The sequence below is a fragment of the Microtus pennsylvanicus genome, chromosome 14, assembly GCF_037038515.1.
Source record: "Microtus pennsylvanicus isolate mMicPen1 chromosome 14, mMicPen1.hap1, whole genome shotgun sequence".
Classification (NCBI taxonomy): Eukaryota; Metazoa; Chordata; class Mammalia; order Rodentia; family Cricetidae; genus Microtus; species Microtus pennsylvanicus.
Genome location: NC_134592.1, coordinates 17752171 through 17768103, shown reverse-complemented (window position 1 = coordinate 17768103; position 15933 = coordinate 17752171). Strand labels below are relative to the sequence as shown.

The 15933-nt window shown below is 46.9% G+C and overlaps 1 protein-coding gene across 1 annotated transcript; it reads left to right on the top strand.

Annotated features, from left to right (window-relative positions):
* The first annotated feature begins 4163 nt into the window (after positions 1 to 4163).
* On the top strand, positions 4164 to 14514 carry Calm1 (calmodulin 1). Its single transcript, XM_075948318.1, has 6 exons — positions 4164 to 4351; positions 7016 to 7046; positions 8217 to 8360; positions 10444 to 10550; positions 10878 to 11013; positions 11142 to 14514. The coding sequence occupies exons 1-6, from the start codon at positions 4349 to 4351 to the stop codon at positions 11168 to 11170; spliced, it is 450 nt and encodes a 149-aa protein (XP_075804433.1). The 5' UTR covers positions 4164 to 4348; the 3' UTR covers positions 11171 to 14514.
* The last annotated feature ends 1419 nt before the right edge of the window (positions 14515 to 15933 follow it).

The window sequence follows — 15933 nt, the reverse complement described above, 5'->3', positions numbered from 1 at the left end:
CAGATGACTGTGGCCACACAACCCGCCCCCGACTAAACAATTGCTGAAAGCTTGTCCTTGTGAACTGGGCTAGGGTGAGATCCCGCTCCCAGCACATTTGATAGACACGGTAAGTTGCTGACTCCGATTTGAATACTGATTAAAGGTAATTTTGAATTTGGCTTTTGGATTATAAAGAAAATGGTTGCCTACTTAATTCCAAAACAATATGATTTAAAGGACTCGTCTTGGTAGCATATCCTTAATCCCAACACTCCAGAGAAAGAGACAGGATAATAAATTCAAAAGCCTGGGTTACATAGAGATTCTGGGCCAGCCTGCGCTACATAGCAAGACTCTCAAAAAAACAAAACCCTACTTTGCACAACATCACAGATGCCTCTTTTTAAAGGAGCCTGAGTTCAGTATGAACAACTGAAGCATGAAACTTTGATCTTATCCCATGGGCATCTTACTCTCTCAATTCATGCACTCGGTTCCGCTGGTCTCTATAACCACTGGCTGCTCGTGGCTTCCGAGTTCAGTCAAAGCATAGGGACGATGAGGCCCAAGTCAGGCCAGCTATTTCTCTGTGCTCTAGTTCTCTATCCCTGACTCCATCTTCTTGTGTTGTATATTTGTGACCGTGGGCAAAAGGGTGGCGTCATAGTTAACTTGAGCTGTCACTTGATACAAAAAAGTCAGCTGAAGAACTGGCCAAATGAGACTGATCTGTGAGGCCTTTTCTTACCCGCTAGTTGATGCAGGAGGGTTTTAGCCTGCTGCCGGCGGCGCCATCCCTAGATGGGTGGGCCTGGGCCATACAGGAATGTTGGCTGAGCACTGAGGTAAAAGGTGTAGGGAAGCACTCCAGAAGGCAGCATTCCTCCATTGCTGTCGGCCTTGGGCTCCTGTCTTGGCATCTTTCCCTGGTGGACTGTATAACCTACAAGCTAAAATAAATCCTTTCCTTCCCAAGTTGATTTTGGTCATGGTGTTTATTGCAGCAACAGAAAACTAATTAGAGTAGAAATTGATACCTAAGAGGGGGATTCTTTTGTGATGAACCTGACCATTTTGGCTTTGGGGAAGGTGTGGAAGCATTTGAAACTGAGCTGGGAAAGCTCTTGAGTCCTCAGAGTTTAGTGAGATTTTTTTTTTTGTAAGAATGTGGAGGAAAAGAATATTGAGAAAAATGCAGATGATCAAGGCCTGCAAAGTCCCGGAGGGAGTTTGAGAGTCGCTCAGAGATGCTACTGTGTGATATAGTTCAATCAGGAATCTGTGGAGGGGCTGGAGAGGTGGCTCAGCAGTTAAGAGCACTGGTTGCTCTTGCAAAGGACCTGGGTTCAATTCCCAGCACCCACGTGGTGGTTCACAACCATCTGTAACACCAGTCCCAGGAAATCCAACAGGCAAGCATCTGGTGTACATATATACAGTTGCATAAAGTAAAATAAATAAGTCTAAAATTTTAAAAAAAAAAACCGAATCCGTGAAAGTGAAATCTTTCCTTGGACAATGGGTGCATCCATCTGGGCAACAAGTCAGCTGTGAATAAGAAGACACCAACATCACAGAGGCAAAAACCTTCTGGGAAGTATTTCCTTAGTGTCAGCACACAAAGCTGTGGTCCAGAGGGGCCAAGGCTGCATCTCAAGCTGGCAGCCAAACTTGGCATTAAGAGTCTCCCACGTGGTACTGGTTTTGGCAGCATGAAAGCTGGATTGAAGGGGTCATGGAGAGAAGCTGAGGCTTGGCACGGGGCAGTCTTTAGATTTCTGGCCTGGGGCCGCATTCTTTCCTCTTCTCTTCTATTTAACATTATTTGATTTAAATAATTTCACATAGAACTATTTTTTTAATGTCACAGAATGTTCCATAGGCTTTTGGGATCTTGGTACATTACAGTAATGAAGCTTTATATAATTGCTGACCTCTTCAGGAATTAGGAAGTTAATTCCCTGGGACACGAACACTCAGTGGACCTAAGTTGCCAGCCAGAGAATCTGATCTCTGAAATAGGCAAATATTTAACATTGTATCTTTAAATTTTCAGATACTGATTTAACTAATATACAATCTAATATTAGAGTCCTGAGCAAAGACTCACGCTCTAGTTTATGCCCAATCACCGACTCACAGGAAGATCCTGGGCAAGTCACTTGACCTTCTTATATTTCAGTGTGTGAAACTAGCCATAAAGCTGTGTAAAGCGTGACCTCATTACCAACCCACTACACTTGAAAGCTAGTTATGTGCTTTGATATGTTAAAGAATTCCAAAGGAGCACTCATTTGTAAAATATGAACGGACAGAAAATTGTTCTGTGATGATTAAAATAACTTTAGGATGAATGGTGCTTAGCAAGGTAAGTCATGAAAATGTTTCAGACATTTTACTTAGTGAAATAGTTAAATGGTACAGGAAAATATTTGGCTGGTTTTGTGAAACCATGGGTTGTATCTATGTAACCAAAATAATTATAAGGGACGGAAGACTACCAGAAACAAAAGGATCCACAATAATTAAACGTACCTCATTTTTAGGCCACCATTTCTCCCTTATCATCGCATACCAAATGCTAAAATGCATTTAGCTAACTACCTTATGAAAAGCCTGATAGAAAAAGAAAGACAAATTCTATTAGGAACGAAACAGTTATAATGAGTTTGGCCATGTAGACCTGGAATTCATTAGATTGTTGAATATGCTTTAAATTCACTTTGTATTAATCTCTGTTCTCTGTGAACCCAGGGATAGTATGTGTGTTTGTGAGGGAAGGAAGCCAGCACCGTTCCCAGGCTTGGGGCTACAGCTTCTCCTTAAACAGCAGGTTCCCCCTTTCTGCAGCATTCCAGAACACGGGTAAGCCAGTCCTCCAGTGGCTGACAGGCTGTCTGAGGCAATCCTAAGAGGTCCTCTGGCATCTGCACCATGCAGGGACATTTCCTATTATCTTAAAACACCTATCTGCAGCCTCTGCCAAAGCCAAGGAAAATACGACTTTCCCAGCAGGGCATGCTAATCACACATTTTTTGCCACAATTTCTGAAAGAATAAACAACCTGCAGCTTGTCCTGGCCTTGCAAGCAAAAGATCAAATTCTGTATTCTGTCTTGGCAAGCAAAGAAACTGCAGCATTTTTTGTTAAGATTTTTTTTTTAAGTCCCAGGCGCCAAATTAAGACCCGAGATAGTTTTTGTGTTGCCCCTCCCCAGTTTACAGAGAATGGAGAATAGCGAATTTAAAGATTAAAATATTATTTAAGGATTATAATTAAGATTGTAATTAAGATTGTCTAGCTCCCTACCAGAATCAATTGGCTGTGCGTGTTCCAGCTGTAAGCAGAGGCATTCTGAGTATCTTTCCCCTCCTTTGTGTATATGAATTTATGGATTTTCAGGACCTGGACAATTAGGAAAAAGCATGTAAGGTTTTAAGGTCTATATAAGCTACTCACTGCATTCATTTAAGAAGCAGGCAGAATAGAATCTGTCATAGGAAAAGGAACAAACCCAGCAGGGGACAAATCTTCCAGCATCTTTAAAAATTTAGTGGAAATGTAAAAACACGAAAACTAGACTGGTTGAGCCTGTAAACACGGCACAGACTTATCAACTGTGCCTGGGACAGTTCTCCAAAAAGAGAAAAGTACAACATCCGATTAATTTCTTCTCCAAGGCCGTCCACCTTGTCCTCACACAGTTCCTCTGCTCCTCTGCTGCTCAAAGTGGGAGGCCGATTCCTCCCCTCCTCCTCCAAGCGGCTTTCTCAGCCCCCAGACCTCCCGCGGCTCCTAGGGCACTAGGCGGCCCGTGGGGACCCAGAAGGGTGGGCTCTACGACCCCGTACCCACCAGGAGGTGGTGGGAGGGCGATACACAGGTGGAGTGGGGCTAGGTGACTGGCACAGGCTGAAAGCCCGAGGCGGTCCCCAGGTCTCACTCAGGGGCATTCCATGTCCACGGGATGCTTGTGGCACATGCCAGCACCCACGCTCGAGCACTGGACTCCCCAGTGACCCCTGCCCGTGGAATGGGCCCGCCGCGCCGGGCGCGCCTGGGGGGCGGGGCCTTGCGGCGAGGCCCGGCTGCCGCAGCGCCGCCCTGCGCGAGGCGGTACTGCCGCGGCGGAGGGATACGGCGCATCGTATATATATCGCGGCACACAGGCTCGCGCTACGGCAGTGGTGCTGGGAGTCTCGTGTTCGCGGTGCCGTTACTCGCAGTCGGGCGGCGGCTGAGGCTCAGCGCACAGCGCAGGTAGCGCCTTAGCAGCAGCAACAGCGGAGGCACCTCGGCGGTCACAGCCCCTGCGCTGGTGTAGCCACCCTCGCCTGCTCCGCTCTTCCTTCCTTCGCTCGCACCATGGTAGGTCGGGATCGGCAGTCGCAGGCTAGCAGCTGCCCAAGCTCTCCCCGGATTTGTAGTTGAGTCTTGGGGCTCCCCCCTTTTCCTGGCTGAGGTTACTCCCCCACCCCTCTTTGCCGGGTGCTACGCGGAGGCTGCGGTTAAAAAGGATGCATTTCGGGTTTGCATCTCGGCTTTGGTTGCCAGGGATCCTCCTCTTGAGTTTTGGACGCCTCTGGGGCTGGACTCTACAGTGGGCTGTGCGCGGGCTGGAGCCGCTGCCACAGCTGCACCGGGGCCTTCCGCATCCACCCCCTCCCCCAGCCCCGCACCCACTGCATCCAGCGCGCCGCACCCGGGCTGCCTGCAGCGCCTCGGCCGGGGCCGGCAGGGCGGGGGGGAAACCGGGCGGGGCAGGCCGCGACGTCCCGGTAGCCAGCCCCAAGCCGCGGAGAATGAATGGGTCGGGGCGAGCCGGTGGCGCACAGGGTTTGGGCCGAGGGCTCCTGGGTGCCCTCAGCCACCTTCAGTCACCCGGCCGACCCAGTTGGGCACCCTCCCTCGGCTGCGGTCCCCTCCTTCCTCCCGGGGGGCGCGGCGCGGGCGTGAGCTGGGAAGGAAGGAGCCGGGGAAGGGTGGGGTTGGGGGCAGGAAGGCGAAGGCTGGGGGGCGGAGAGGGCGGAAGCGGCCGCCCTACGGCCGGGCGGGGCCCCGCGGGGTGGCCGCGCGCGTGGCCGGGCCATGCAACCTCGACCTCCCCCCCCTCCGCCCTCCTGGTGCGGTGCTAGGCGGGCGCGATCGCCCTGGTCCACGGGGAGGCCCCTTCCCGCGGGAGGCGCTCGGCTCGCGCTAATTGGGGCGGCGGGGCGGGGGAGGAGAGAGTTGGCGCGCGCCACGGTTTCCATTAGAGACGCAAAGTTTCTGCTAGGGAGGAGGCGGCGGCAGGCTCTGTGCCTGGGGGAGCGGGAGCGGTAGGAGGTGCCGGGGATAGGCAGCACCCCCGTCCTGGGGCCCCTTTGGGCCTGCACCCCGGTCTGGCCCCTCGCCCTGTGTGCCTCTTGTTCACGCCACTCCCTGGGCGGCAGGGAGATGCCCGTCTCCACGTTTCCGCTTTCTCTACAGCCTCTGGATTGCCAGATGCGACTGTGCGGGTTGGCCCGGTGCGTGTGCCGTAGCCCCTTTCTCCCTCGCCAGGCAGAGCTGACATCACCAGCAGCACTTTCTGCCCTGGCGGGGCTGCTAGAACGCCTTTGACTCAAGGCCAGAATGACTTGGGGGTGGGGGGAGTCGTTGTCCTGAAGGTAGATGCATTTGATAGGCCTCCAGTCAGGATTTTTCGGGGAGGTGGAACTCTTCTCACTGAGCAGACAGTTTCTCCTACGAGGTGTGGCAGTGCTTCCTGTCGTACAAGACTGACATGGCTGGGCATTACATAAATCATCGTGTCTCCATTTGCCTTGAAAGTAGCTTCCAGTAATGGATAGGAGGAAGACCCATTTAAAATATAAAAAAGTAGAAAGTCTTTCCTCCCCCAAATCAATGTATAAGGCGAGTTTCCACAGAAAAGAATAAACTCCAGTGCCACCGGGTTTCTCTTGGAGTTTAATTTGCAACTGGCTTCATTAAAATAAAAATATATATTCTCTTTGAGATCTTGAGTTCCCCTGGCTGGAGGCACAGGTTCAGGGCTGCAGACACTAAATAGTGCAAGTGAAAAAATAAAAAAATAAAAAGCTACTTCGTGGTCATTTAGTACATGGAAATACTGAATGTTGGCGATCAGCAGCTTTTCTGTCACTCTTAAGGCGGACAGTGTTAATACCAGAAAATGATAATAGTTATTCCTGTACGTGAGGAAAAGGCTATTGTATCGCCTCAAAAAGAGTATCGTTTTCTGTGTGCTTCATTTTTGCAGTTTTATAATAGTCCTAAGATTCAGTTTTTTTCCTGGCTTCCTAAGCATAGGATAATTTGGCCGAAGGCATTAGCCATTGTAAATGGTAGACTTTTAGCAAATCGCTGCCTAATTTAAATGATTGGAAAGCATTTATTTCGTAGAAATGAAACTGGGGTGGTGGGTAACCCATTACTGTATATTTTTTTCACTTAATTGTTTCTCATAAAATGGATATAAAAGCCTGATAATCCAACCCAATACCATTATGTAACGCCATTGTGGAGATTTTGGAGGGCCCAGAGCTATGCGCAAGGTGCACTAAAAGCCTGCCCCTGGACAGGATCCTGGTGCTGGCTGCCTTGTCGGTGGCATTGGGTTGGGTCTCTTGGATGGAGCCAGCGACTGCAGTGTTTCTGGCGCAGTAGGTGGCGCTCTTCTTTCTCTGCGTGTTGCTGCTGCTGGTGCTGTGAATACTTTGACCACTAGAGGCGCCATTTTCCACATTGCATTACTGGATTGCAGTGCGAACTGCAAGCAGCAGGCCAAAGAAATGAAACCAGCACATGCTGTCACTTCTTTGTCACCCTTTATTGTTAAGCGAGCCTAAATAGTTTTCCTTTCTTATAGTAACTTTCACTTAATGGCAGTGCTAATGATTTTGAAACACTCGCTTTTTTTAATTACTGATTTAAAAAAAAACCCACAATTTTAAGTATAATTAGGAAAGCTTGGTTATTATCAACCAAACTTGCCTAGATTGAATTATGACCTTTTCTTTCTCCGTGTAGGCTGATCAGCTGACTGAAGAACAGATTGCTGGTAAGTTGAAGACTGGGGAGACCCCAGGAAATGGGAACTAGGTTCTGACCTGTTACTGTATCTCCTGTGTTGTCTCTTTCCCTCTCCTGTTCGCATGGTTTTCTAAGAATTCTTGAGCAGAAACAGTGAGGTCAGGTGTTTTAGAGGTGACGTGGAATGGACCCTGCCAGCCTGGCACACTCTGGGGTGTGCACAGCTGCCCAGAGAAGGAGATGCACTGACCCTGCTACTCCAGAGTTATTAGACACAGGTCTCTCAGTGGTCTACCAGTGAAGCTTGTGCTTGCTATGCTAAAATATATGGAAACGGGTAGATTTAATGCTGTAATAACTGGGAGATGAGTCACGTTTATTTAGTCTTTACTCTTGGAGGGAGGTCAGTTTTTCTTTTTCTATTTGTTTTTTGTTTTGAGGTGAGGATCTCTCTGTAAATCTTGCTGTCCTGGAATTTGCTGCGTAGACTAAGCTGGCTTTGAATTCACAGAGATCTTCTGCAGTTGCCTCCAGGGTGCCACCATGCCCAGCAACTTTATCTCTAATGTTTCCGTCTTAATGTTTTAAGGTGGTTTCTAGAGAGATGCCTCAGTGGGAAAGAACACTTACTGCTCTTGCAGAAGATTCAAGTTAGGTCCCCAAGACACATGTAATTTTCAGTGGTCTCTAACTCCAGTTCTGGGGGATCCAGTACTGCCCTCTGACCTCTTCAGACAGCAGGCATGAACGTGATGGACATACAGATGCAGGCAGGCAGGCATGCACATAAGATAAACCTGGAATTCTGAAAATATCCTGGATGTGGCTGCCTGGGAATGAACCCTTTTAGTAACCGTGTTGCTATGAAACTATAGAAGTGCAACATGAAAGGGACTTTACTGTAACTGGTAAATCGGCATCTCAGATTGCACTTGGTGACCAAGTTAAGAATGATCAGGCTAGCTTTTTTAAAAAATAGGATATCGTGGCTTTATTGAACTGGTTACCAGGACAATGTTTGCTTTCTGGGCTACTGTGTGCTGGCCAGACCTACAGGCCTATTGTGGTTATTATTTCTGTAGATAAAGGCCAGGTGGTTTCTGATAACTTGGACAGCTTGTCTTGGCAAGCCCCAGGGGCGTGTGTATCACAACAGTGTTGGGTAAAAACACTGATTCTAGTAAACTTCTCTTTTCAGAATTCAAGGAAGCTTTCTCTCTGTTCGACAAAGATGGTGATGGCACCATCACAACAAAGGAACTTGGGACTGTCATGAGGTCACTGGGTCAGAACCCAACAGAAGCTGAATTGCAGGACATGATCAACGAAGTGGATGCTGACGGTAAGGGCTTTAGAACTGAATGCACACCACTGTTGTGTAATTCAAATTCAGACTTGTCACAGAATGTTTTTAAGGTCCCTAGAGTAAAACAAATGTTCAGAGTTCCTTTCTATGGTTGCCTCGCAGCCTCTTGACATTAAAATAGAAGACAGTGGGCTTGCTGTCCAGTTCGTTCTGCTGTGGTCTAGAGCATTTCCTGGATTGGATCACTGGGATTTTTTTGTTTGTTTGTTATGTTTTGGGTTTTTTTTTTTCCTACTTACTGGGACCTGCAGCTCTAATCTTTATTGGCTGACCCCTGAGGCTATACCAAGTTTTGTGGGGGAAGTAGAAATGAGTAGCCAGAGAGCTTGCTGTTGTTTCTAAGAGACGGAACCTGAGGGCGGTGACCGAAGGGCACCCTTAGACATTAGCTGGGAACTGAGTGGTGTCTGAAGACTACATTTGTGGAAGAAAAGCTATGTAAGGCTGAGGGCCGGAAGAACCAGCAGCTCCCCTAATAGTTGTCTGTCTGTCTGAGAGAACAGTAGTAGACAGAGTTTATTCTCCTTTTTGTCAGTAAGCTGGTTTGGAAGCACTCTCCCTAGTTGAAAAGTCCCATAAGTCCAGGAATGTGTGTCCTAAGACTGCAGACTGGAAAGGAGCTAGGAAGGCAGAGCCTGGGCCTCAGCTGTGCTTTGTCGACCGATGCTGTGAGAGCAGCTATTAGAAAACATGGCACCGGAGAGTGTTGTGTTAGACGTGGGTTTTCTGTACCATTAAAATACCCCCAAAGATGATTCTCCTCAGTGCTGTTTTAGGAAAAATCGTCCATAATTCTGTCTGGTTGATGAACCATATGGGAACATGGGCAGGCCTTTCTGTTTTCTGTAAATCCTGGGAAACCAGGCTCGGTAGGAGACTATGTTTGACTGTCAGAGTGTATGAAACAGTGGGAGAACCTGCATCAAGCCTTGTTTTGATTCCTAAGGATCTCTTCACATGCTTCTAGGTAGCACTTAGTCATTTATTTTGTCTTATATAAATATCTTCAAAGACTAGGAATTTTTGATGTTGTGTTTACTTACATCATTACACCATTGTAGGGATTGAACCCAGGGCACTAAACCATCATCCACACAAGCCTTTGAAAGCTACTAGCTTTAAATGTGCTAGTGAAAATGAATTTTAAATAACTCCTGTTTTGGTGGGGTTTTTCTGTTGGTTTTGTTGTTGTTTTCTGTGATGTTATTTCCATTTAATTCAAGTTAGTGTTAATTTGGGATTTGTCTTTGGGAATATTTATCCCTTAGCTTTAGAGGAATCGTTTGGAATGTTGGCTCTTGGGTGGATTCCTCTGACAGTTTACTGAAGATTAATGACCCTAATCTGAGAACGGCTTCTGAGCTTTTCCCTTCATGGAAAATGAAGCTGCTGAATTGGGGGTTTGGGAGTAAGAGTGTGTGCTTGGCACAATGAGAGGCCCTGGGGTCAATCCCCAGGACCAAAACAGAAACAAAAAGCCAAGTTGGATAAGAGCATGGTTAGATCGCATATATAATAGGGCCAGAAGTACATCTGGAGAAGACTTGGGGAACTGGGCAGGGTATAGTAGGCTTTTTTCTTGCTCTCACTTTTTTCCCCCTAAAGTGTTTTGAACATTGCTAGGACATTATTAGTTAGGACTGAGTGTTCTCCCTGGACAGGCAATTGCATGCTTCCTTTTCCAAACGGTGTAGTCTGCTTTCATGATTGTGAACCCCGATGTACAGCTTCCTTTGCTGTAAATGCTATTGTGAACCCAGATGTGCAGCTTCCTTTGCTGTAAATGCTATTGTGAACCCAGATGTGCAGCTCCCTTTGCTGTAAATGCTGTGCTGCACGTTGCCGAGTTGCTTGATGTTGCTTGACATGTGACATTGCTCTGTGAGGTTACAGAAGGTTGGCCTAAGAAAAATGAATAGTTTTAAAAAAAATAGTTTATCGTAGTTCATCGTTGTAGTTATCGCTGGAATTGTACAGAGTGCATTTGTCTGTACAGTGTTCTAAGATTACTGCACAGGGCTGTCCGTGTGATGCTTATCTTTTCTTTTTGTGATTAAAGGGAATGGCACCATTGACTTCCCAGAGTTCTTGACCATGATGGCTAGAAAAATGAAAGATACAGATAGCGAAGAAGAAATCCGTGAGGCATTCCGAGTCTTTGACAAGGTAACCTTGCACACTTGCCTTGGAGAGGCACATTACATGGCTCTGGGCTGTCACCGCTGAAGGTTGTAACGGTTGGTTAGAGTTAGCCGGAGTGCCAGAGCCTCTCCTTTGACGCCCCAGCAGAGAGAAGTGCTGATCTGACTGTCTGTCTTTGTTGTGTTCAGTGTGTCTGCTTTTGAAAAACTGTGCATTTTGTGTTTGATGACTGCTGGGAGCTGGGTTGGGAGGAATGTTGACGGTACCTTGAGGGAGGCTTGGACAGTCAGCTGCTTGCTCTCCAGAACCTCCATCTGCCATCACCTTGTAACAACTGCTGTCTGTTGACAGGATGGAAATGGTTACATCAGTGCAGCAGAATTGCGCCATGTCATGACAAACTTAGGAGAGAAGCTAACGGATGAAGAAGTAGATGAGATGATCAGAGAAGCAGATATCGATGGAGATGGACAAGTCAACTATGAAGGTAAGGCTAAATGTCCTGAGCCTGGTTTTTAGCAGCGATTACTGTGCACAGCCACCACTTGTATTGTACACAGTAAATCTGTCCGTTACCGCTTCTTTTAAAGATAAACTTTATATTTGTCTTTTCAGAATTCGTACAGATGATGACTGCAAAATGAAGACCCACTTTCAACTACTTTTCCCTCTAGAAGAATCAAATTGAAATCTTTTACTTACCTCTTACAAAAAAAAAAAGAAAAAAGAAAAAAGTTCATTTATTCATTCTGTTTCTATCTAGCAAAACCGAATGTCAAACGTACCTTCTGTCCACACACAAAATCTGCATGTATTGGTTGGTGGTCCTGTCCCCTAAAGATCAAGCCCCCACATCAGTTTTACAGTATAATACTCGTACTACCTTATAAGGAAGCACTTAGTGGACTCCTTAAAGTTCCATTTGCTAATGATTAATACACTGTTTGGGCTGGCCAGTTTCTCATGCATGCAGCTTGACGATTGAGCACAGTCAGGCCTTTGTATTAAAACCGAAAAATGGAAAAAACAAATTCAAAATCTCAGATGGGTTCTACAATTTGTTCAGATCAATTGTCAGTAGCCAGTTTGCTGCAAACAAACATTTAAAATTGGTTTACCTCAGGATGATGTACAGAAAATGGGTGAAGCTGAACTTTGAGATACAGCCCCAGAAGTAGGATGGCCCTCTTGTCCTTCAAGTGCTCCAACCCCATGGTGACAATGACACCTGGTGGCGTGCCTGAGTGATGGTTTAGTGCTGTGTGTGTTGTGCTAGAGTGAAGTAAACATCAAGGCTGTCACCAAATCACACAAATTTTTAATAAGAAATGTTTACCAAGGGAGCATCTTTGGACTCTCTGTTTTAAGACCTTGTGAACCATGACCCGGAGCCAGCAGAGTAGGCTGTGGCTGTGGACTTGAGCACAACCATCAACATTGCTGTTCAGGAAATTAGAATTTACGTCCATTCCAAGTTGTAAATGCTAGTCTTTTTTTTTTTTCCAATAAAAAGACCATTAACTTAAAAGTGGTGTTAAATGCTTTGTAAGCTGAGCTCTGAAGGGGGACGAGGAGAAGGCCATTGGAGGGGAAGCCAGCGTACATAGAAACATGTCCACCATCCAGGATAACCTGGGTTTCCCTCCCAAGTACCTAGCATCAACTCCTGAAACCTGGCCGACACTGATTGCTTTGTCATCATTGGCCATGTAAGTCTCCTTATGTTTTCTGTGTGTCTCTGTGTGCGCACGTGCTCGACTATCTTGGTCACTTGATGTTCGGGCAGAGGAGCTTAGTGAGGGAACAGCCTCTCCCAGGCGTGCGTGTGTGTAGGAGATCTCAGCTGTGCTGCTGCTGACCACAAGAGGCCACCTGTGCAGGAGACTTGATGAGTGTGTCTGTAACTCAGTCTTTGGTTATCTAAGACTGCCAGTCACCTTTGGTTCAGTTTTTAACTTATGATACCCTTTAGCTTCTATACGGTTTTTAATTGATTTTTTTTTCTCCCTGTAAGTAGAACTAATACTTAAGCCTCTGGCTTGAAAGAAAACCACAAAAAAAAAAAAAAAAAGAACAAAACCAAAAGTTGTAGCCCAGAATGAATTTCATGTCTAATTATAAACCTATAACCAAAAGTCAGATGTGCTGGTCCTGGTCTGTTTAGGACCCCTACCCCCTCCCCAGAAGTGTGTTGCATTTAGTACAGAGCTCATTTTTGAAACAAGGGCCTCGTACATTTTTCAGGGTGTTAACTGGTTGTATCTGATTAGCAAGGAGCTTTGGCTTTGAGTGTGGGGGTGGCCAGGAACGGGCAGGCTTCTAGCAAGGCACCGAGAAGCCCTTGGCAGCCAAATGGGTGCATTCAAGGCTGCTGTGTAGACCCTTGCTTCTCTGACTCTCCTACTCCCTGCCTTTCTGGCGTTTCGTAGCTCCTTTGTATTTGCTTTCTTCTGCCAGAGGGGTGGGTCAGAGCTGTGGAGAGAAAGACGCTGTGTGCCCTTGCTGGCCCTTGGGCTGGGGGGTTGGCAGACAGGTTGGTGAACTGAATCATTAGGTATTCTTGAGAATGCCTTGGGGGTTCCCTTCTGGGGAGAGCACTGAGGGTTCCAGGTGTGAGCAATGGCGGTGGCTTTGTCTTGGAAGGTGGATGGAATTGCCCAGTGTGGACCCAGTCTCAGGCTTGTGGTCTGACCTCTTGGTAGTTTCAAAGGGGGTTGGAGGTGACTTACTTTTTTAAAACTTACCTCCTATCTTTTACCTTTTACCAAGTCTTTGTAGAAGCTGGGTAGACTCTGCTTTAGCAGCCCCCATAGCCTGTCCCTTAAGGCTACCTTTAAAACAGGATTCTTGTGTGGCCAGGAACCCTGCATGGGAACTGCAGAACCCTAACCCCCAGGGAACAGGAAGCTGAAGTTTGGAGTTGTGGGAGGCAGAGCACCCCCACCTCGTGGGCCTCCCCCACCACACACCCTGGGACACAACCAGCCCAGGGTTTGGTGTTAGCTTCTGAGTTTGTGAGGGGAAAGAGCTGGGTGTCCTGGAGTCCGGATAGCACTCTCCTGTAAACTCTTTGACTTACTAAGTACTCTATAAATATATACATATATTTATATATATATATATATATGTATAAAGTGACTAGTTAGCTGGCATCCTGCTTTAGCCTGAGACTTGCCCACCTCTTCATAGCTGTGTTCTCCGACTGTTCGGGGGAGCTGTTGAGCAAGGCAAACAACTTGATGGCTCAGATGGGCTAATGCACTGTTCCAGGGAAGGCTTTTTCTGATTTTTTGACAAATTTTTGCACACTTTAATTGGTGTCTTTGAGCAACTTACATTGAAGACAAGCTGTTGTACATAGTTTTATATTCTCTTTCTAAGTGCATGTCCGACTCGTAACCATATGGTAAGGAATGGCTGTCCAGTAGGCCTAGCGTTACTATCACACTAGAGGGATAGCACATACCACCCACCCCTCCGCATCCTGGAAACTTATTGAACAGAATCAATTCAGGCAAGTCGACTATTAGTTCAATTATCTTAACCACTAGAATTATTTATGGTGTGTCCTAAATACTTTCCTTTGGCAGCGACCAGATTTATACTGTTGTGTCTTAACTGAACCCCTCAACTGGCAGTCACCTACTTTTTCTTTTTAACTATCCCTTGACACTGTCCAATAGAAGACAGTTCTTTGCTGTCTATCCCTTTGAGTAAGAAGGTAGGGATGTGTGTTCTTCCCCTAGACCTACTACAATGTTCATTAAACACCTAGAGCAAGGATGGTGGTGGTCCTTCTGTTACTGAAGTCACCCTTCACTGTGGCTGTTTGAAAAAGAGATGTACTTGAACGTTCTGTAAATCTTGAGATAAACTGTTGTGGAGATTTAACCACCTCGCTGATGGGGGACCAACTCTATGGAAATTGTAAATAAGTTTTATTTATAAACCTGGCACTGTATTCAATAAACATTGCTGTAGCCTTTCACCTCTCTACTGCGAACTGTGTAGGTTCTTAGCTCTCATGCCCTCAAGAGAATGCCCCGGACCGTGCAGCCGGTGAGTGTGTGGGCTAAAGTTGGCAGAGATGGCCCAAAGCAGTCGTGCTCCAGCATCGAGTATTTCCGGGGTTACCCAAACTCTTGGCTGATTAATATCCTTTGAATTTCAAAAGCGTATTTTTAGGCTGGGCATGGTGAAGCCGAGGGGACAGATCTCTCGAGTTTAAGTTCCTCCCGGGTCTACTAGAGTTCCAAGCTAGCCAAGGCTATATAGTGAGACCCTGTGTCAAAACATTTTAAAATTCTTAGTGGAGATGTAGCTCAGTTGGTAGGGTGCTTGGGGGAGCATCCGTGAAGTCCTGGGTTTAATACTCAGCACCACCAGGTATCTTAGACCAGGGATGTGACGTAATCCCAGCACTTTGAGCGCTGGGATGGTAGAGGCAGGAGGATCAGAAATTCAAGGTCATTCACAGTCACGTCCCAATTCCTACCCTCTGTTTAGAGGGATGTTATCTAGGGCCCCTCCCCGAGTTTCTTCCCCAACCTGTGGACGCAGTGAGGGCTAAAAAGGGAAAGATCACAGGATGAGCCCCTGCTTTGGCTAGAAAAGCTGAGCCATATCTCCAGAAGGTTACTTAAAGAATCTGTCCTGTGCACACAGGCTGGAGGTACTACCTGGAGGACAGAGTTCCACTTTGGGGTGGTAGGGCTGGGCTCAGATTTGGTAGGTTCCCTACCATCTCAACCTGAAAATATGATAATCGGACCAGCACCCAGGTCTGGTTTTCTGGGATTCTGATCAATCTGGTTTGGCATCAGCACTCTCTGTGTCCTTTGAGGTGATAAATGGGACTTCAACATTCTCAGCAGCTCCATCCTGGGTTAAACAGGCTAAGCTGACTGTCAGGACCATGAGGCAATGGTGGGTTAGAAAAGTGGATAATTGGTGACTTCCGTTCTCCCAGGACAGAAACAGGAAGCCACCACTGGGCCTCTGAGAAGTTGGGTCCCCCTGACAGCGTTGCTGGGTTTGTCAGCAGCTCCAGTGGAAAACACAGCAGTGAAAAGCCACACATTTCCAGTCTAAACCGGACTGCCCTGGGCGTCCAGTGACTCGGGATGCCCGTGAAGTGAAGGGAAAAGCTTGTTAGAGCTCACGGCTTTTCTTTGACTGCTGCCCGGGAGTTCGAGGAACCAGCTCCTGCTGCAGAGCCACACCCCAAAACTGACAGAGTCCTGAGGCTGGCTTGGCCAGCTTCCCATCTCGTTGACAGTCTCTGAACTTGAAAAAAAAAAAAAAACGAAAGGCTGGTTTCTCTCATAAGAATTACTCATTCTATGCGTCAGCAACCTTTGGGTGACTGGACGAACACGTTCAGATAGTATTTCAAATGTCTCATCTT